Genomic DNA, 23,079 nt, shown 5'->3' with positions numbered 1-23,079 from the left:
ATACCATCCACAAAGATCTGATGCTCAGTCCGTCTGCGCAACGCAATATGTCCGCACAACATTACTGCTGCTTAACACCACTGTTGCTTAACACCACTGACTGTGTGTGTCCTTCATAACGCCGTTGTATAATCAGCCCCCACGTCTCATCTGAGGTGAATGAACACAGCGTGGAGACAACACAACCTCTCCTTCCATCACTTTTTTTTAATTTTTTTAATGAAGAATCAACAAATGGTTGACAAGATGATGACAGCCCTGGGGCCGTCGCCATAGTAACCGCTTTCAGAGAGACACACACGAGCGAGCGGTCCAACCAGGCATCTGGCCTGTATTGACAAATGTGCAGAGGATCTGTGAGAGTGTGACTTAACACACATAGACACACACACACACACACACACACACACACACACATGCACCCACACATACACACACACACACACACACACACACACACACACACACAGGCACATAAACACACACACACACACACACACACACACACACACACACACACACACACACACAGGCATACAAACACACACACACACACACACACACACACACACACAGGCACACACACACACACACACACACACACACACACATACACAGACATGCACCCACAAATAAAAAAACATGTCAAACAAACGCAGATTTAACTGATCAATGTGTGAAGTAAAAGGGAGCGGTTTACAAGTTTGTCTGTGGATGTGTGTGTGTGTGTGTGTGTGTGTGTGTGTGTGTGTGTGTGTGTGTGTAAACCTGCATGGTCACAGTAATGTGTGATTGTTCGGCAGATTTGTGGGTCACCACAAAAATGTTTCAATCCAAGCCAGAAATCCACTTCATTGATTAGGGAAGATTCGTCCAAGTTTGCAATTACATCTGTGGTATATTTCAACATAGCTCCTCTTCCTCAGCATTTGGCAGAGGCAGTGATTGTTGCACATCGTAGAGGTAATGCAGCAGCAAAACCAGTGGATTACCAGGCAAGCCAATATAATCCAATGGATTATCAAAGAGGATGAGGTTAATATAGAGAATACTGTCAGCTCCAGGGGCCATCATATTGTCAACCAGAAGAGATGGCTTCGTCAGGATCCAACCTAATGAAGATCCATCCACCATCACAGCCATACGCCGGACTTCTAACAAACGTGACCAGTCTGGATATTTCCTGAGTATTATTATTATCAAGAGGAAGTGATAAGGAATTAATCCAATTGGTGAACATCTGGGGTGAATCTGGGCCAATCAGTGTCGCTGAAAAGAGTGAGCAGTGTGCACCAGCGTTATTTAGAGGTTACACACACAGCATCCAAACAGTCGCAGAGACAATCACAGATAAGATGCTGTTTGGAGATTGTGCCCGGAAAACAAATGGCCCATTGGAGCCGTGATATCCTGTGTGTGGTTGATACACAGTGCGCCACACACCTCGTCTGGAAATCCAGACCCACATCTAGAAAGCTATAGGGTCTGGCAACGAGTAATGAAAATGACAATGAAAACTCGAGGGGCGGCACCAAGCATTTGAAAAGATCACTGCGCGCAATTGGATAACACTACGACCAATCGGAAGAATACAAGGGCTGACATATCCAGACCAGAGGAGCTAATCAATAGATAAGACTCTTTCCGTATCCAGTTGGTAAAACAGCTTTTGGCCCGCCTATATCAGATACACTGATATATTGGTTAATGTTTGGATCCAGGGGAATCGGGGAGTGAGTATATTGCTCGTTCCCAGAGTGAGTCGCTGAGCAAATTCTAATTGTGTTCTCGCGAGAACTCCTAGATTTCTAGGGTACCACACACCCTGACTCCGTAGTGAATCGATCTCACTAGCACTGGTCTAACCTTTGTTACATATACTGTTGTTTGTGTCTCACTCAGCATTAGCCTCTCACGTCCCCACAGCCTTTCAAGTCCTCTCATGGGAGATTTGGAAAGAATGCACTGTTTTAATACTCTGAGTCATAGAGGGAACTGGCTTAGTGTATATGGTTTAGATGTGAAAGTTCAGGTTATTAAATATTAATACGCAAGGCATCGCAATACAACTCAGATGCTTCAAAGAGTTTGTGTTGTCTGTGATGGCATGGCCGCATGCACGTGCACACACACACACACACAGACGCACGCACACGGACACGGACACACACAAATACACACACAGACACACGCACAGGCACACACAAACACAGCTCTTTGATGGAAGAGAAATCCCAGAAGGTTTGGCTTTCAGAGAGCTGTTGCACTTTTACTGTTCTGCAAGGCTGATATGAACATGCATCTGATCCCATTCAATTATTATTATCCCATTTATTACATGCAACGATGCATCCCAATGCACGGGTTAATATGCAGACACAGGGCAACATATGATGAACATGCAAAGGAACACATACACACACAGACACGCACACGCAAACACGCGAGAGATGGCACGCTGGCTGAAAATGGAAACGGAAACAGGGCTTTGAATAATTCACTACATCCAACCTTGGTGTAATGGCTAAATCACTGCAACAAACCCCATGTATCTGGTCTTGTCTACATATTGAGTAGAGACCCCCTCAGCAGCAGCAGCAGCACCACCACCACCACTACCCCCACCCCCACCACCACCACCACCAGCAGCAGCACCACCTCTCACTCTCCTCACCCCCTTCTCCCCTTCCTGACTCACACTTCTGTCTCTCTCTGCAGGAGCTGCAGAAATATGTGACATTGCGCGAGGAGAGTGATTAAAAAAGCCAGGGATGTGGAGGAGGATGCGGGCCGGTGAAACCAAACCCTATCTCCTGTCTGGTCCACACCGTACCCCCCGACCCCCCCCCCCCCGGTTCCGACCCGAGCAGACTTAACAATTCAATCACAGCATTTTTTTTTCACCGTGGCTGGCTTCTGTTTGAACTACGAGTCACAAAGTGTGTTGACGTGTTTTCCAGCGTGTTTCAGTCTCTCCCTCGCTCTCTCTCTCCTTCCCTCTCCTTGTCATGTTCCCTTCCCTCCCTCTTTCCCTGTCTCTCTTTCCCTCTCCCTGTCTCTTTCCCTTCCCTCCCTCTTTCTCTGTCTCTCTCTCCTTTGCACTTTGTCTAGCTCCTTGTCTCCTTTGTCTCTCTATTCCTCTTCATCTCCCACTCTCCTGGTCTCTATCTCTCTCCTCACATGGAGAAACCTCTCTCTTTATCTGTGTGAGTGTGTGTGTGTGTCCCCCTCTGTCTCTCTCACGCTCTAAACCCATATTTGGTCCTCCTCTATGGATGTGCGTGTGTCGGTGTGTGCTTGTCTCCTCTTGGTCCTCATCCTTCACCTAAAGCCATAAGGGGCTGGAGCTCTGCTAGCCTGGAGCTCTGCTAGCCAGGAGCTCTGCTAGCCTGGAGCTCTGCTAGCCAGGAGCTCTGCTAGCCAGGAGTTCTGCTAGCCTGGAGCTCTGCTAGCCTGGAGCTCTGCTAGCCTGGAGCTCTTTACGCCGGCAACACAAAGCCCACAGGGATCCCTGCTCTGGCCTTCAGTCTCCCCCATCGAGAGACGTGCTTTGGAGGTGCAAAGGAACACTGTGCGTGTGTGTGTGTGTTTGTGTGTGTGTGTGCGTGCGTGGGTGTGTGTGTGTGTGTGTGTGTGTGTGTGTGTCTGTGTGTGTGTGTGTGTGTGTGTGCGGGTGTGTGTGATACTTTGTAGTATCATAGAAACTACAAAGATAGAACATCAATAGAGCTAACTATGGCGGATATGTTTTGCTGGTAATCTTAGGACCCTTGCGGTTTGATGACAGTAATGTTAAGTAGATGCATTCGCACAGCTCTCCTTCAGCCCCGAGCCCCAAACAAAGCCCTCTGCGACGAAGGCCTTTCAGGCACTCGAATACCAAACGTCATGTCTGTTGGTTTAGAGGCAATGCTGGCAATTCGGAAACGCGAAACCCCCGAATTGTCAAACAAATTGACACACGAAATAAACAAATCAAATAGCGTGCGTCGTCCGCAAACCAACGTGCACCATTCGTCTTCATGTCGTTGTTTGATGGCGCTTGGCCTGTTAATGACCATGACTTTCAACGGGAAGACGATCATATAATTATTAATACTTTCTGTGACATATGACACGTGAGTGTGAGTGTGTGTGTGTGTGTGTGTGTGTCATTGCATCAGCTAGATTATAAATAATTACTGTGTGGCAGTCAGATCCCCAACTATAAATGTCTGACATGAGCGTGTGTACATGTCTGTGCGTGTGCACGTGCGTCTGTGTGTGTGAATGTGCCTGCACGTGCACGTGCACTCGATGCCTCCCGGTAATAAATGTTGTGTTACCTCATCATATCTCAGGGCTATTAATACACCAGCGGGAGGGAGATGGCGGCCGGGACACATAAGGGATGAGGAGGAGATGATGTGTGGACGGCTATTCTTCACCTCATTATTCAACCTGCGAGCTGCCGGGGGACGGTCCTCCGCGCAGCACGGCCGACGCCCTGATGCCTCACAAATTACCCCACCTACTTCCCCTCCAGGGCTGCAAAACGGACAAATCTGCCCGCGTGTGTGTGTGTTCTTGTGTGAGTGTGTGTGTGTGCGTGAATGTGTTCTTGTGGGTTTGTGAGCGCTTGTTCGTGTGTGTGTGCGTGTGTGTGTGTGTGTGCGTGGGTGCATGTGTGTGTGTGTTCTTGTGTGTGTGTGTTCTTGTGGGTTTGTGCGCGCTCGTTCGTGTGTGTGTGTGTGTGTGTTCTCGTGCATGTGTTCTTGTGGGTTTGTGAGCGCTTGTTCGTGTGTGTGTGCGTGTGTGTGTGTGTGTGTGCGTGGGTGCATGTGTGTGTGTGTTCTTGTGTGTGTGTGTTCTTGTGGGTTTGTGCGCGCTCGTTCGTGTGTGTGTGTGTGTGTGTGTGTGTGTGTACGTGTGTGTGTGTGTGTCTGGCTCGAATCCCTCTCCCAGAACATCCGTATCAGGCTTCGGTGGAGCAGCAGGGCGGGTGTGACGTCACACTTTTCCCACGTCGCCACGACGACAACGGAGACCGGGGCAAACACCTTAAACACACACGCTATGCACACACACGTTTGGGAGAGATGACAGGGATTGAAAGATGGTGGGGCTACTATATCAGTGAGGGGGGGGTGGGGGAGGGTATATTCCTGGCTGCTGCCGCTGATAAGCCCAGTGCTGCCTTACCTTATTTAGGCCAGTGCTCTCTGCTGACACACCAGCAGAGTAGCGCTCGCACACACTCACACACACTCACACACACACAGAGACACACACACACACACACACACACGTTTCTGTACTGACATACTGGTTGTGTGTGTGTGCGTGACAAGCACATGCCTGTGCAGTTAATGTACTACAGATTATGTGTACCTACTGGACGCATTTGCCAAGTACAACCTGTCATCAGACTGGACCTAACACCATACTACTGACACACACACACACACACACACACACACATACACACACACACACACACACGCACACACTTACACACATACTCTCACACACACACACACACACACACACACACACACACACACATACACACACACGCACACACAGTAGCCGCATGCGATAACATTATGATTCTGGTTTGATGTCCAGGTCTTGACGTTGTCGTTCTGTAACCTGTGTTTGACGTGTCTGAGACAGACCAATCGCCACGGCCCTGTCAGGGCGAGCTACAGATTGGGTTTTGCTGTTAACCTTTTGCTTCCAGCTTACGCAGCAGAGTGCACTCGCAAACAGAAACGCAGCACCAAGCGGCACCAAGCATATTACTGTACAGAGAGAGAGGGGAGAGAGAGAGAGAGAGAGAGAGAGAGAGACATCCCGTGGTTTTGGAAGAGAACCTTGCTGATTCCTTGACTTAGTAAATAATCCTTGTCATGAGTGAGAGTGAGAATAATATCATTTACGCCATTGAAGGTGATTTGGAATTGCATAGGCTTTTCGAAAAAAAAAAAGGCTTTCTTTGATGTAACAAAATATAATATCACAAAAGTTAATTAGTATGTGACATGGCACTTAACGCTGCTGTTTGATGCTATCGCAAACATAACGTCTTTCCCCAAATGTAAGCACAAACACACACACACACCACACCCACACACCCTTTTCACCCCCAGGCCCCCCTCCCCCGCCCGCCCGTATGGATTGGCTGACAGAGCGGACGACATCATCAGCTGACGTCAGCTGACGACCCGGGCGGGCAGCACTTTAGTTAATAAAGCGGGAGGAAGAATATGGCGTGTGAGCGTCCTGCCAGCCACCCCCCATCATCCAGTCCCATCTCTCACTCACAGACCGCCAGCCCCCCCCCCCCCCCCCCCCCAACCCCACTTCCCAGAAAGACACTGCTCAGCACAACCACCCTCTGCTCTCAATCCACTGTCATCAATCTGGATATCTCACCCCCCTCACCCACCCCCCCCCCCTCCGTTTCCGTCTGGATCAGCGGGTCCGTTTGAGGTCAAAAGATGACTGGGTGTGGTCACGTGAGCCGGGATTTGGAGATCGATAGGCCACTCCTGCCAGGCACTGCGTAATGACACTTATGTAAACTTCCCCTCACACACACACTCACACACACTACTCACACAGGGAGACTCTGCAATCTGTTTGTTTGTAATACAAGCTCTCTCTCTCTCTTCACTATCTCTCCAGCATCTCTCTCTCTACCATCTCTCCCCCCTATCCTCTCCACCATCTCTTTCCTGCTGTCGCTCCACCATCTCTCTCTCTCTCCTCTCTCTACATCTCTCCACCATCCTCTCCCTCTCTCTCTCTGTCTCTCTCCCTCTCCCTCTCTCTCCCTCTCTCTCTCTCCCTCAATCTCTATCTAACTCCCTCTCACTCCGTGACCAAGAGAGTCCAGTTTGGGTCATGAAGGAGGTAAAGGCCACAGTAAGTGGCCACAGACGTATAAGCGGTCATACATGCGTTCGCTGTAGTAATGGGATCATTCAGCCCTGCACCGTGGACTAACCCAACCAGGACCTTGTTGGGTGTCATTAGCACGTTGTATTCATGTGCCCTGTGACTCCATTAGGACCATGCATTAGGTCATCCCCCCCCCCCAGCCCTATCTGACAGCCACTTTGCTGCTCCCTCCATAGAGATGATTGGGTTCCTTACATTTCATACTGTAGCCTACTTACTTACCACTGCCCGTATATATATATATATATACATACATATATATATATATATATATACATACATATATATATATATATATATATATACATACATATATATATATATATATACATACATATATATATATATATATATACATACATATATATATATATATATATACTATATATATATATACATACATATATATATATAATATATATACATACATATATTTATATAAATGCTATATAAATATATATCGATTTTTTTTTGCTCATTATGAATTTAACTCGTGCTTTCTGTCCCCTCCGGCCTACGAGCGTTTCATCTCACAGAAGGGATGCGCGACGAGAAATAACGCTACAAGGTTGACTCATCCGCACTAACCGACATAGCGTGCGCCGCTGCATTCTGAGCGTCCGTGCGTGTTACCACACGCTTTGTTTTCACCCGGGTTTTTTTTTTGTACTACTGTGTTCCGCGATACTAGACCTCCTGAGAGCTTATATTATTCCAGGGATCGCCGGCCTTAAGTGTTCCACGGCGGCAATTATAACGAAAACAAAAATAAAGAAAGAGAAAAAAAAAGAAGGCAGCGTTTCACTGGCGTCTTACCGCTGCGGTACACATTGTAAGCAGCACCTAATTATTAGGAGTAAAGTAGCCACTTAGCGTGACATAATATTACGACAGCAACATCACTGTTTGTTTCCAAACCTAAGTGGCGATAACGAGGCCGGTAAAAGCTTACCGTGGCGAAAAAAGAAACGCAAAACGCACCGACGCAGACACACGCTCCCCCGTTTGGCAGGTGAACTGTTGGGGGGCGGTGCGCTCTCTGTGCTGAGCTCTCATTGATTTAATGCAGAGGCGAACACGACGATGAACGCCGTTCCTCAGCGAGCTGGAACGGACCACAGAGCTGTCACTTGTTGTCCTTTTGTTTTCTCAGAGGCTCTCGATGGAAGCCATACGGTATCTTACAAGTGGCCACAGCCTGTGGTGTACAGCAGGAATGGTTGCTTTCTGCGCTCAGAGGAAGGGGGGTTGTTTGGGAGATTTCCGCAGGTACGAGGCAGTCGCCGCCCGCACGGGCCCCAGGTGTTGGTGAACCGATCAGAGATTAACTTTTAACAGTCACGTACCCCCTGTGCTGATTCACATCCTCCCAGATTGTACCCGCAGCATCATGGACGGCTCGCTAAAAACGGTTTCGTTCTTAATTCTGCTGCATGAACCAAAAGCCAACGCGCATAAACACATCGATACGTATGCGACCTAACGGTACTGTCTAAAGGGGAAACACTTTGACATTAACATTCAGTGCCTTTAGCAGACGGTTTTATTCAAAGCGACTTACACTTTTTTGATCATTTTTACAACTTTTTGCTTCAACGACCGAAGAGCAAGCGGTGTGGATCTTTTATTGCGTGCGTTTCTCGTCATGGATGACAGTAAGGGGAGTGTCGCAACGCTGGGCTGCATGCGTTTCTTTTGGGTTCTGAGACTTCAGTCAGCCACAGGACTCTTGGGGAAGGTACCGCGCAGATGAATTTCGAGTACCCCCCCAGATCAATCTGTCTCTCACTTTGACCCCCGCGGGTGTGGCGGGTAGGGTGTTACACATCCAATGATCACTGTACCGGACTATGTTCAGGGTGTGATGCCTCCCCACAGGTCATGATAACACAACATGTGATAGCTCTATGTATAACACACACACACACACACACCCCGGCGTGGAGAGAGACTTATTCTACAGCTGCTACACAAGCTGTCTCCTCCTAATGATTCCCCACAGCAATGAGGCCGGGATGAGATGTCAAACGCAATGCTGCCCTGACTGTACTGTGTGTGTGCTTGTTGTAATGGAAGTGGGGGTGGGTGGAGGGTGGTGGTGGTGGTGGTGGTGGTAGTGGGGGGGATGAAAAGGTCACCCCTCCCCCCCACCCCCCCCCCCACTCCCACCGCCCCACCTGTTAAAAGACCAGATGCCACACGAGTGAAGCGTTTGGCAGAGGGAAGCAGGTACCGCTATTGGGCATGCGATACAAACTTGGCATGGGCACACACAAACATGTGGACACACACACACACACACACACACACACACACACACACACACACACACACACACACACACACACAGACCCGCACACTTAAAAGCGTAGATGCAGAGGATGCTTGACCACAGCCCTGGGAATGACGGATATGGGCAGAGAGTCGAAGCAGAACCTTTAGCACAGTTGATCGCGCCAGAATTCAAACAGCGACGAGTTATGCGCTATGGTGAAGACAAGGGCTTTACTATGGATGACGAAACCATCGGGGCTGGCTCTGGCCCCGTGCTAGCACCAGGCTAGGGGCTAGCACCAGGCTAGGGGCCAGTACTAGGCTAGGGGCCAGTACTAGGCTAGGGGCTAGCGCTAGGCTAGGAGTTACTACAGGCAATAGATATTGTTGTCTTTATTTAATAAACAATATCGATTTTTTTTTCATCAACCAAAGTATACAATCTGTGCGTCGATATCAATACACAGAATTGTGTAAGTATTGATTAAAATAATTCAGGTGCCTTTCTCGGTGTTCAGCGCTTTCTGAAATTACGACCATTTTCCTTGGTGGCTAATTTAAGATCACTTTGGGCACTGGGTAATAGAATTCATGATTAATTGATTAATCCTAGAAGTGAAATGAAAGTAATAGCTGGTTGCAGACCTAGATAGGAGCCTATCCCCTGCAGAATCAGGTTTTATTTAACGTAACATAATGGAATGGAATCTTCTCTTTTATCCGTCTGGAAGAAGCCCGGCCCAGACCCTCCTCGTCCTCCAGCTAAAGACATCCAGGGTTAAGATGATTGGATAGCCTCAATTGTATTATGTTTAAAGGGTATGTTCGCGTGTGAATGTGTGTGTGAGTGTGTGTGTGTGCACTTGCTGTGTGTGTGTGTGTGTGTGTGTGTGCACTTGCTGTGTGTGTGTGTGTGTGTGTGTGTGTGCACTTGCCGCGCGTATGTGTGTGTGTGTGCGTATATGTGTGTGTGTGTGTGTGCGAGCTTGCCGTGCGTATGTGTGTATGTGTTTTTGTGCATGTGTGTGTGTGTGTTTGAGTGTGTGTATGTTTGTGTGTGTGTGTGAGTGTGTGTGTGTTTGTGTGTATGTATGTGTGTGTGTGTGTGCACTTGCCGTGTGTATGTGTGGATATGTGTTTTTGTGTGTGTGTGTGTGTGTGTGTGTGTGTAAGAGACACACTGCCGTCTCATTCAGGGTGACCCTCTGCCCGCTCTTATTGTGATGGGATGGAACCCAGACGTAGTGACCATTCACAAACACGCAAGTGAATCACACACTGATGGAATGATGTGAGGATGAGAGGAGGTGGAAGGAAGGATGGATGGATGAATGGATGGGTGGATGTGGGATGTAAGGGTTGATGGATAAAGGGAAGGTAATTGCAAAAAGCTTGCCTTGAAAAAGGACAAAACCCATCGCCCTGGAGTTCACACGTTCCTCCGCAAGGACAATACATCAACCGACACACCGACACTCTGTGGCGCGTGAATCCACTGGCGAACCGACAAACAAACCGGAACAAGACACAAAAGGGTCCCATGACCTCTGACCCCTCTGACCCCGCGAACCACACGGCCACAACAACAACAACAACGCGGTGTACCTGGACGCTGCTATTTCCACTTTGCTCCGGGCGATGGCTCCGGCTCTCTGGGCGGCCTCCACGGCGCGCTCCGCCTTCTCTTTGGTTTTGGGATTCTTCAGAGGAATCAGCTGCTTTTTAATCCCGCGCACCAGCACGTTGTTCTTGTACTTCCCCTCCTCCCGGGTGCCGTCCGGGAACACCGTGCACCCGTACCCGTGCCTCTTGTTGTTCAGCCACTCCCCCTCGTACTTCATCCCGTTGGACCGCTCTGACACGCCAAATCCGTTGCGCTTGTCGTTCTTCCACTCGCCCATGTACGTCTCGGTGGTGGGTGGCGTCCACGTGGTCCTCCGGCCGCAGCAGGGGCTCGTCCTCGCCCGGCTCGCCGTCGCCCAGCGACACGGTGGAGTTGGCGTCGCTGGAGCTGATGCGGCTCATCGCGGCGTCGCTGCGCGCCGAGCTGCGCTTGCTGGAGATGGACGTCCGCGAGTCCGACTTGCGCAGCTGCCGCAGGCTGCCGAACAGCGAGCCGCGGCGGAACAGCCCCTTCTTCTTGCCCCCCGCCGCCGCCGCCGCCGCCCGCCGCCACCTCGCCGTCCGAGTGGAAGTTGAGGACGAAGCCGCCGCGGCCGCCGGCGCCGCCGCCGCCCGTGGAGGAGGCGTCGCCGGTGGGCGTGGTGCCGGAGAGGTCCTGCAGCGCGTTGCCGTTGCTCTGCTCCGACCGCAGCGAGGCCAGCGAGGTGCGCAGCGGCGAGCGGATGACGGTGGCCATGCCGTACGGCACGCTCTGACGCACGCCGTAGCCGTGGCGCATCCCGCCATCCACTGGCCCTGGTAGGTCCCTGAGGGGGGGGGGGAGAGGGGGGGAGGGGGGGGGGGAGAGGTGGAGGGGGGGGGGAGAGAGGTGGAGGGGGGGGAGAGAGAGGTGGAGGGGGGGGAGAGAGGTGGAGGGGGGGGGAGAGAGAGGTGGAGGGGGGGTAGGAGGGGGGGGGGGGGGGGCAGAGAGAGGGAGGCGGGGACATAGAGGTGGAGGGGGGGAGAGAGAGGTGGAGGAGGGGACAGGGGGTAGAGGGGGGGGCAGAGAGGTGGAAGGGGGGGAGAGAGAGGTGGAGGGGGGAGAGAGAGGTGGAGGAGGGGAGAGCGAGGTGGAGCAGGGGGGACATAGTGGTGGAGGAGGGGACAGGGGTAGAGGGGGACATAGTGGTGGAGGAGGGGACAGGGGGTAGAGGGGGGAGGACAGAGAGGTGGAAGGGGGGAGAGAGAGGTGGAGGGGGGAGAGAGAGGTGGAGGGGGGGCAGAGAGGTGGAGGAGGGGAGAGCGAGGTGGAGCAGGGGGGACATAGTGGTGGAGGAGGGGACAGGGGGTGGCGGGGGGGACATAGAGGTGGAGGGGGGGCAGGGGGTGGAGGGGGGCCGGGGGGGGGGGGGAGGGGGGCAGAGAGATGGAGGGGGGTCAGAGAAGGGGAGGGGGGACAGGGAAGTCAGCGGAGGCTATGGTGATTGTTTGGTTGGTTATCAGAGGGTCTGCGTTAAGGGGATACACTGTGGTCAGCTAGTCTTCCTGGGGTCTTATGAACAAGATATGAACATTGTTAATTTACAATCAACCAACAAGAAACCACGTACAAACAAGAGGGTAAGGGTTTACACACAACACACGCATACGCGCGCATGGACGCACACACACATACACACACACACTGTTTTGGAAAAGGTCATAAAATACTTACTCTATGCTGCACTTAATTCAAGTGTAGGGGCATTGCAGTCTAGTATTATTATAATTTTTGTTTTTGATTTATGATGTCCAGGAGTCCATGCTGCATTTAAAAGGCCTTAGTCAGGGACAGAGTGAAAAAAGAATTCCCATGCAAGCTAAATATAGAGAGAGCAGAAGTCTTGCCTATTGGATAGTGAAAGAGTCAATAGTGTTTTTCCTGCTCCATCGACTGCTCGAGTTAATCTATGAATGATTTGTCAACGACGACACATGGGAAAAACATGGACATTTCTCAGCATAGACGGATCAGTTTGAATGATTTAATCCTGATTGTTAATCTTGAATCTTTATTGATTAAATTAACACATGGGAAACCCGGCCGCTCAATACAAATGTGGATGTAGGTGAAATTACATTTAAATTTACCCTAACTCGCCCTTCCTCCCCCGAACCAGAAAATAGCTACACAACCACATCGAAAGTAGTCCACAACTCATTACTAATGCATATGGGTTATAAAAACAAGATACTATTAAAGAATATACTGGTTGTCAACAACCTCTTTCATGGGTGTGATGTAGCATTAAGGGGAGGGTGAAAGATGCAGATGGTATGTTTATTCTACGTCTATTAATGCAGATGGGCTGGAGAGCACTGGTGTGGAGGTGTGAATCTAGTTATCTCTCTCCCTCTCTCTCATTCTGTCTCTCTTCCTTTCTCTCTCTCTCTCTCTATCATTCTCTTCCTTACTCTCTCCTTATCTTTTTCTCGCTGTCCCTCTCTCCCTTGCTCCCTCTTTCTGTCTCTCTCTCTGTCTCCCTTTCTCTCTCTCCCTCTTCCTCTCTCTCTCTCACTCTCTCTCTCCCTCTCCCTCTCTCCCTCTGTCAGTAGCAGGAGCCCGGATCCTTTAAGTAACCTAATCACAGAGATCTGATTAAAGGCAGCCATACCAGAGATGTAAATCTCACAGAGCTCAGGGACTACTCTTGCCGCCGATGGTGCGGGGCCCATCACTGCGGGGGCCTGACCTTGCGGGCCCCCAAGCCGCAGGGTTGACCACGGGGGGACTTGCGTGAGTCACATGATAAGAGGAATATGTGATGAGTCCCATTTGGATGCTATTGCTGCCCGGGCCAATTAGTGTGTGCTTGGCCTCACCATCGCCTCATCAGAGCTCTATTCAGCCGGAGGAACCAGTTGATCATCAGGGAATCTTAGATAATTTCCCTATTATATATATATATAATATACTAATGTCATACAAATGTCAGCATCTTACAATAAGATATTCATGCATTCTTAGCATGGATCGATGCCATGCAGAACGTGAACGTTTATAATAGATCAGACGTCTCAGGAGACAGCGGTTCTATGTGATCCACATCTGTTCCATCAGCAGTAAATAAGCATTCAAACCAAATTGGTTATTATGGGTTGGATTGCATTTAAACAATTTGCTTTTTGTTTCAAGTCATTAAGCAACCGCTTTGAGTCAAAGCGCCTTACAGTGAATTCAGACACCAAGCCCTGAAGAGAGAGAGAGATGAGGGCATTGGATCAATGACCCCTTGCTCTGTCAGGACTTTGGGATGGAATTATGGATGGATGTTAGATTGATGGATGCCTCGATGGATGGATGGTTAAATGGATGGAGGGACCGATGTACTGGTGGATGCACAGATTCATGGGTGGATTCATGTGTCGATAGTTTGATGACTGAATGGCCGGTGCTCAACGTGAGGCGATGTGGGGGTCTAGCTGCGCGTGGCTCAGTGACCCAGGGTGCAGATCAGGTGGTCCGGGTCAGGCCGCTACAACAGGGTCCCTCTTCCACATGTTGCTCTCATCTGGTCCCTCCTCAGACAACAGCCTCCGGAGTACCGCTCACTGTAGACTGATGGAGCCTTCTGTCACCCTACCACCAGGCTACCACCAGCCTACTACTAGGCTACTACCAGCCTACCATCTGGCTACCACCAGGCTACTACCAAGGTACCACCAGGCTACTACCAAGGTACCACCAGGCTACTACCAGCCTACTACCAGGCTACTACCAGCCTACTACCAGGCTAGCTTGTTTACTCATGTATACAACTCAATAATAAAATATCTACGACAACACATCCCCTCCTAATAACTGTGTCGGATCATACACATATACGTCATTTAAATTCTGTTCAACATGATGTTATACTACAGATATACAACCCCTTACTAACCAGTTCCAAAGCCCTCCTGTTATTCGCGGCGGTATTGTGAATCTCTCTCCGTTACATCCCCCCAGAAGCCAGTGAAAGCGGCGAGCACTCAGTCCCCTTGGTTACACAGATAAAAGGTCAACAAGGAGGCCTGTTCCAAGGCCCACACTGGCTGGCAGCGAGGCTTGGCTCTCTGAGCTCAACAGACAGCACAACAGATGGAGGACCACCTCTGAGCTGGAGGGACTGGGAGTGGACACGGGCCTGTTCTGGAGATCCGACTGTGCTCTGCTTCTGGGTTTAGAGGGAAGCATGACAGCCCTTGCTGTGGCGCGATGCCATCCGTCGCTTCGCTCTGAGGCAGAAACACAAGGATAGTAGTGGCGGCCTAATGGTACACACTATCACCAATAAAAACTATTTGGGTGATAGGAAAATAACTCCGGCCATTGGTGCCGATTGCATAATAGCTGTTCCACTTAAACATGTATTGACTGAAGCCTATAGTAATTATGTTGTACTGTATTCCAACTCAGTGGTAGTATCTGCACACACACACACACACACACACACACACACACACACACACACACACACACACACACACACACACACAGGAAACAGCATGAAGCATTGAAGCATTAATATACCAACATAGACAGAGTAGACCAAACACGGTTAGTAGTACACGTTGAGACCGTGGTGTCGCGTCTCCCCAACAGGACCAGCGCGTCTTACCCCCATCCCCATAGGTCTCGATGCCGTAGCCGTCCTGGAGCCCGTTACTCCAAGTGCCGTCGTAGCGGGCAGGTGTGTTGTGGCTCTGTCGCACGCCGTAGCGACCCTTAAAGCCGTGACTCCACTCCCCGCGGTAGGTCCACTTCCCCTTATTCTCCACGCCGAGCCCGTGCCTCTTCCCCTGGGACCAGTAGCCCTGGTAGGTGTTGCCGCTGGGCCAGGTGTACACCCCCACTATCTCGAAGCCGTGCGACCAGGACCCGGCGTACTCGCCCTGGCCCTTGGGTCCGGTGCAGATGCCGTGTCCGTGGGCTTTCCCGTCCTCCCAGCCCCCGCAGTAAGTGCCACCATCGTCGAAGTCAAACCTTCCGCCCGTCATTCAGGAGGAGGGGAAGGGAATCAAAGCAGATAGCGGTGCGATGGGGACTCGGCTTTAAACCCCCCCGAGCGAAGGGATCCAGGATCGATGCTGCTGGCTACAGAGCGGATGACCCGGCAAGACGGTGACTCTATTTTTGCACAGAAGTAAAAGCAAAACACAAACCAACAAAAAAAAAACCCGATGAGGATGTCAGTGTGTCTTATTCGGGCGGTTCCAGATTGACGTGTAGTGATACAATAATAAGGAAAGGCATACGTAATGGTGAGCGTGTGGATGCGTGGATGCATGAATGGAGGGCGTCGTTTACCGGAGGTGCACGCTGCATTCGCCGTCTGTGTGTTGTCCTTCTCCCCCCTATCACCCACTGATCACAGAGGGAGAGAGAGAAGCATCGAGGCGCTGCAGCCAGAGAAAGACCCGGCCGCTCTGCAGCGTCACGCTGTAGTGGCCCTCCCACTCCTCCTCGCCTCACTTCATTAGGTGCTAAATGCAGAACCCCGCCCCCCCCCCCCCCCCCCCTCCCTCACGTATTTAATTTATTTGCAAGGGAACGAGATTCGCGAAATAAATCAAAGCACTGGAGTGACTGAGCTGTCTTGATTTCAACATCAATCAGCAGTCAGGACAGCCGTCGTATGTGTTTATCAGTGCGGTTTACTGCTTTATGGGGCAGGCTGCTAATTGCTTAATGGCTTCTGGTGTTGAAACAGCCGAAATTAACTCTGCAAAGCAACATTCTCCACCAACGCCTTGTTATGTTAACCAAAAAGGCCTTAACAAAATTAATAATTAATAATTACTATTATTTCCCGATGGCCTATTTAAATATGTTTTGTTGATAGCGTTGGAAAGTAATTGCGCAACTCCAAAAATAAAATATGACTGTATAACAGTGACCTCTGCTGGCAGTTTTGACAAATCACATTTTAAAAACGCAGCGAGTCACTGATCCAAATAAAGCACTCAAAAAACAACGTTTGAATACAATTCTTATTCATAAAATACATAGGCCAACTTATATATATATCTTCTATATCTTGTAGTCTATATCTTGTCTATCTATTGTCTATCTATATCTTGTAGTCATTTTCACACAGCAAAAAATAAAGAGAAAGGTAAAAATAAGAAAGTCCAGATATTTCATGAATTCAGTGTCCAAATACTCCAGGACACCAGGGGGTGCTGAAGGCACCACTGTCCACCGCGCAGAGACTGCTCCACCCTAGTCATATACTAGACAGGTAAGATGGCGTCTGAGAATAACTCCGAATCCCAAGATGAGAAATGTACTCTCATAAAGAAGAATGCGTTTGAGGAGGCATGCCAAGAGATCGAAGAACGCACAGAAAGCAGAAAGCCCAAGCCCAAGCTGACGCTGTACCACTGGACGCAGTCCTTCAACTCCCAGAAGGTAGGGGACCGCTTCAGCACGCAGCCCCGGACAGCTCCTCACGTCAAGGGTACAGGGCTCTCAGACGAGCGCATCATTCTCTCCTTACTTTAAATTAGGTGTGGGTCCTAATTAGATTGTCTGTTATTATTTTACATCATGTAATCCAACCCGTTCAATCTCATGTCAGCGTCTATTTTTTTAATTGTATGGTTTTATTGGAATACACACATATACACACATTGTTTACTTTTATGCACATCTTTCATTAAGAGATAGAAGTGTGCAGTTCTGTTAGGCCTATATTGTAAAGAAAACTAGAACAGGGCAATTATATAAAAAAGAAAGTTGATTAATTTTCGTAGTAACTATGAATCCATTTAGCAGTGTTTATCCAACGCAAGATCTGAAAGAGCAACATTGTCAACTCCCGTATTTCTTAGAGAGTGCTCTCTTTCCATCTCCAAGGTGTGATTAGAACGTACGGGTCTACCCTGTTATGATTGTTCACTATACCGTGGTGATCCCTGTGGTGCTGTGTGCCGCAGGTGCGTCTGGCCATAGCGGAGAAGGCCTGCTCTGTGAGGAGTACGACGTGAGTCTGCCCCTCAGCGAGCACAACGAGCCGTGGTTCATGCGGCTGAACCCGGCTGGCGAGGTGCCGGTCCTGGTGCACGGCGAGGAGGTCATCTGCGACCCCACTCAGATCATGGACTACCTGGAGCACAACTTCAAGGACGACGGTGAGACGGACAGACACCCACACACATACAAAGAACCACACACGCACACACACACACACACACACACACATGCATAGATGGAACACACACACAACATATATACATGCACGCACACACACACACACACACACACACACACACACACACACACACACGCATAGACTGAACACACACACACACACACACACACACACACGATACACGCATAGATGGAACACACACACACACACACACACATATACACGCACGGCCACACGCACGCACGCACGCACACAGTGGAACACACACACACACACACACACACACACACAGCCACCCCCCCCCCCACACACACACACACACACACACACACACACAAACATAACACACACACACACACACACACACACACACACATTGTTGTGATCTCACAAACAAGCTCTTGAAATATAGCTTTTGTTGTCATCTAATAAACCATTATGCAGCCGACAGTGGTCCTATAAGGAACATATTTATCTTCTGATATACTCACGCCTTCTTCCTCCATGATTTATTAATTTGCCAGAATTATTTTATTTTGCAAAACTTGGTTGCTTGTTTTTGTCTTCACTCATTCAGTGTCATCTTGTTCTCCATGCAGTCATTCCCATATCGTTTCCATACACCATGTTACTTTACACATCTATGATTTCGTTTGTTGTTTTTGTTGTCGTTTTTTTTATAGAATCCATCATCCCATGTTACACTTTGTTAGCGTGCTCAGAGGGCTGAGTGTCCAATCAGGACGGAGAACAGTACGGGGTAAGCATGACAAGCATCAAAGAGGTCCAATAGGACCCCAGGATGTAAAGTAACCAATACATGTTCAGTGAGATGCCTGTACCAATGCAAGGAACCTCCTCCTAAAACCAACCGTCAGCCACAGCTCTAACCTCCTGTTCAGTGGAGACGTTCTGGAGCGTCAGTGCGTTTACCTGCTTTTGCGGCTTCCTACACGAGTCGCTATGACCAGAGCAGGAGATGTGACATGCTCATGACTTTTAAATAACTGTAGTTACGTTTATTGACCTAGGGAAACTAAGCTATCCAGCGCAACGGTTACAGTCACGTTTAACTATTCATGATTAACAAATGGATGAATTGACAGTGAAAAAAATATATATACCTCCTGCTTCTGCCAGCTCTTTCCCCAAACAACCCCCACCCTGATCACCTGCTCAGGTAGGCAGTGAGTGTGGGCGGAGTCAGGTGGGAGACCCAATCCGTGCCCGCGTCCTCGGCCACACACCCCCCCCCCCTCCCCCCGTGAAGCAGACAGAATCCAGGCCTCAACACGTCGTTCCATGCGACATAAATCACACAACACAGGTTTCCCCCATTTACAATGACGACGAGTTTACAGCAAGGGACATGCACACAACAACAGCAATGACAAATAAACATGAGCAAAACAAATAAAATAAATTAAACTAAAAACAGTTAGCCTGGCTATTGCCAGACCAAGCTCAATCTATGTTTGAGCTTGGTCTGGGGAGGCTGCTGTCATTTTCTTCAGAACAATAGGCGTGATCAACAGGCGTAGTTCAAACAACTCTGTACGCAATTGGCTGCTTGCCGTCGCTTCCATGTCGTCATTCCCTGTTGCCCTAACCCTAACCCTAACCAGGGAAGCCAGCCAATAGCGCGCCAGGGGGAGAAGTCAGAGAAGAAGTCAGCTTGGTGATTGCCTCCCGCAAAAATGTATCGGAAGCAGAAAGAAATGTATTGCTCTTCTCCAGACCCTGCTGCAGGGCGAATTCAAATCGCAGGCTGGGGGTACCCAGTCTAAAAAACAGTTGCAATTTGATTAGCTGAGATTAAACACGCATCGTAAATGGCCTGCCTTGACCTGTCTCTCTCCCCAGGACCGGCCGGCTGCCCCCGGCTGATCCCGGAGGAGGGCAGCACCTACTACCACCGGGTGCAGCACTACCGCGAGCTGCTGGACTCGCTGCAGATGGACGCCTACACCCACGGGTGCATCCTGCACCCCGAGATCACGGTGGACTCCCACATCCCCGCCTACGCCACCACGCGCATCCGAGGTGAGGCGTGGCCCACCGCCGAGTTATGGTGCACACACACGTGCACAAACGCATGGCACACACACACACACACACACAGTACGCATATTAATGCTTCAATGCTTCATGCTGTTTCCTGTGTGTGTGTGTGTGTGTGTGTGTGTGTGTGTGCGTGCGTGCGTGTGTGCGTGTGTGTGTGTACGTGTGTATGCATGCATGTGTGTGTGTATGTGTGTGTGTGACAGCACAGATAGGGAACACAGAATCCAAACTGAAGCAGCTGGCGGTGGAGAACCCAGAGCTGAAGGACGCTTACATCGCCAAGCAGAGACGCTTAAAAGTAAGTCTTCCTCTAAGTGTTGACCCCCCCCCCTTTCATTTTTCCCTATTTAATATATACACACTTAACTTTTTACCATAAAATACTGTTAAGGTTCAGAATTTGCTTACGATAAAAACTCATGTGCATATTTATCCAAGAAATTCTTCAGAAGTGTCCTTCTTCAGAAGGACAAAATTATTTATAGCAAAAATATTTATAGTTGTCATGCTGTACCGTTTTAAACATTCTCCTACATTCTTGTCACATCTATGTGTTGTGAACAGAATGAGCGTGGCATTAGCTCATTCGTTTTACGTTGAAGATCACATCACTCACAAAGGCCAACGACGATCAATCAACTCATTAAGAAACTAACACCTTCCTCCTCCAGTCCAAGCTGTTTGACCACGACAACATGAAGTACCTGAAGAAGCTTCTGGATGAGCTGGAGGGGGTGCTGGACCAGGTGGAGACAGAGCTGCAGAGGAGGGCGGAGGAGACGCAGGTAGCCATGGCAACGACCTAGTCACTAAGCAACCCCTGACATGACTTAATAGGTTTTCATCCTGCGCCTCTGTTCATCATAAACAACGGCCTTTCCCTAAGCCTCTTCCTCATATCTCTCTCTCTCTCTCCCTCTCTCTCTCCCTCTCTCTCTGTCTCTCTCTCCCTCTCCCTCTCCCTCTCCCTCTCCCTCCCCCTCTGATCTCTCCATCCGTCCATCCATCCCTCCTTTCATCCATCCACCCAGCAAACCACTCTGATGCCCCGCCCCCTCTTACCATCTCTCTCTCTCTCTCAACCAATCCCGTGGCCCCCGGTTCCAGAGGAGGGCGGGCAGTCGTGGCTGTGCGGGGACTTCTTCAGCGCCGCCGACGTGTCGCTGGCCGTGACGCTGCACCGCCTCAAGTTCCTGGGCCTGTCGCGCCGCTACTGGGGCGACGGTAACCACGGCAACCTGGAGGCCTACTACGAGCGGGTGGTGGTGCGGCCGGCCTTCCGCCGCGTGCTGGGCCACGTCAACAACATCCTGATCTCGGCCGTGCTGCCCGTGGCGTTCCGCGTGGCCCGCAAGAACGCGCCCGCCATCGCCGGCGCCACACTGCTGCTGGGCGTCCTGGGAGGGGCCGCCTACATGGCCTTCCTGTTCATGAAGCGGAGGCTGACTCTGTGAGGCGGTCGGCGTGGCAACCGTCGTCGCCGTTGTTGTTGTTGTTGTTGTTGTTTGGGGGCGCTTGTTGCGTGAGTGTGAGTGCGGCGGGTGGGGGGTGGTAGTATATATGTATATATCTGATATTGTCTTCCAATACTGATATTGTAAAATAGGCACAGAGGTAAAGGATATTTATGTGGCATGCGATGTAAAGAGTTATCGGAGGGTGACTGTACTCACCAGCCACAGTGACCGCAGCCGTCTGCAGGGCCTGGCCGCTTGGTCACACAAAGCGCACTTTTCTAACCCCCCACCCCCCCCCCCCCCCCCCTTCCTCCTCCAGTTCATGCAGAACATCCCCTCCACATAGACACACTGGTAGTAATAATAGTGACTCTGTTTTAAAAGGCTTATCATTGCAAATTTCCATACAATTCTACGATGACAATATTAACCTTGTCGCTCAAAAAACCTGCTTAATTACAGTCTGGTGACGTCTGCTTGATGTGAAGTCTGCAAGAATATATTAGACCCTTAGGATGATCCTGAAGTTAAACATAACATGCTGTCAAAGTCTATATCCTACATTCCCCCCCCCCAAACTCATTGAGTTGCTTGACTCTGTACCAATGCAGTTGTATGAGCTTTCTTTCACCTTCACTTGGTCTTCTCTCCAGCTCCCACTGCTCTGAAATTAAACAGCTCTTAAGATAACCTTTTTCTTGTTACTCTTATTTCGCAATTTCTATAATTGTATCATTCAGCAGGTCGTGTGTGACTACATCTCTGTACAAATGAATGCCTTCTATAACTGTTTTTATTAGGTTATATATTTTAGCCAGAGTGGCACCACTAAGTGCAAAACTACTTACCGTTACCTACTTTTCTATTTGTTCCTATTCCCTTTGACAAATGAGCAGTTCCCAAGATCGGACTGGATCTGGTCAATGTCCACACGGGGCCAATGGGAACCCGAAGGCAGTCACTGACATTTAACAAAACCTGTATTCAGACCTTCTCTATTTACCTTCTGCTGTGTTTAGACTGGCCTTACCACACACACACACACACACACACACACACACACACACACACACACAACACAACACCAACTTTCAGAGAAACCTTTCTACAAAGCCTGGCCTTTGTGTTTCCCTCTCCAGAGCGCTGGTTAGTGGAGCTGTCAGAGAAATGCCCCACACGTGTTAAAGCCACATGTGAGTTAGCCTGTCAAAGATCATAAACTCGCGGTAGCATGCTAGCCCTGGAGAGGCATACTCTTGCAATATGGCAACCACTACAGGAATATCTTTCAGTTGCATCATTGTCTGTCAGTGAGGCTCTAAGGGGTCAGCCTGGCTGTTTTATTGAACTTTTTTTTCTCAATGAATGCATGGAGATTTACAGTGATACCAAATAGGGATATTAGCCTGTTTGGCTAAAGCAAAACAAGTGTATTAAGGTAGGTAAGGTAAGAGATAGCTAATGGATGACAATTATTTCAGGATTGTATCAAGTCAGTTTGTTCATTAATCACCAAATCCGCTAGAGGGCAGTGTTTCTCTATAAAACAACACCCTTCTGAA

The 23,079-nt window shown here is 49.6% G+C and overlaps 2 protein-coding genes across 2 annotated transcripts in view; one reads left to right on the top strand and one right to left on the bottom strand.

Moving 5' to 3' along the window:
* LOC311355480 (junctophilin-1-like) overlaps positions 1–15,965 on the bottom strand; it is a gene marked incomplete at its 3' end in the record, with an annotated part of 30,265 nt that extends 14,300 nt beyond the window's left edge. The window contains 5 exon segments of the mRNA XM_084475233.1: positions 10,825–11,135; positions 11,137–11,362; positions 11,364–11,628; positions 11,631–11,648; positions 15,462–15,965. Of these exon segments, the coding sequence (XP_084331359.1) occupies positions 10,825–11,135; positions 11,137–11,362; positions 11,364–11,628; positions 11,631–11,648; positions 15,462–15,840 (1,199 nt within the window). The 5' untranslated portion in view covers positions 15,841–15,965.
* Positions 15,966–17,089: 1,124 nt separating this feature from the next.
* On the top strand, positions 17,090–21,523 carry gdap1 (ganglioside induced differentiation associated protein 1; the record flags this gene model as incomplete). The annotated part of the gene is given in 7 exon segments (XM_084475097.1): positions 17,090–17,254; positions 17,782–17,800; positions 17,803–17,976; positions 19,860–20,039; positions 20,264–20,358; positions 20,732–20,845; positions 21,170–21,523. Coding segments are annotated over 7 exon segments (1,092 nt in total). The 3' UTR covers positions 21,515–21,523.
* Between the last annotated feature and the right edge of the window lie 1,556 nt (positions 21,524–23,079).

The sequence above is a fragment of the Micromesistius poutassou genome (genome assembly GCF_964030765.1).
Source record: "Micromesistius poutassou genome assembly, chromosome: 11".
In the NCBI taxonomy this organism is placed as follows: domain Eukaryota; kingdom Metazoa; phylum Chordata; class Actinopteri; order Gadiformes; family Gadidae; genus Micromesistius; species Micromesistius poutassou.
Note: the sequence above shows the minus strand (reverse complement) of the source record. Positions and strands in the feature narration are given on the sequence as shown.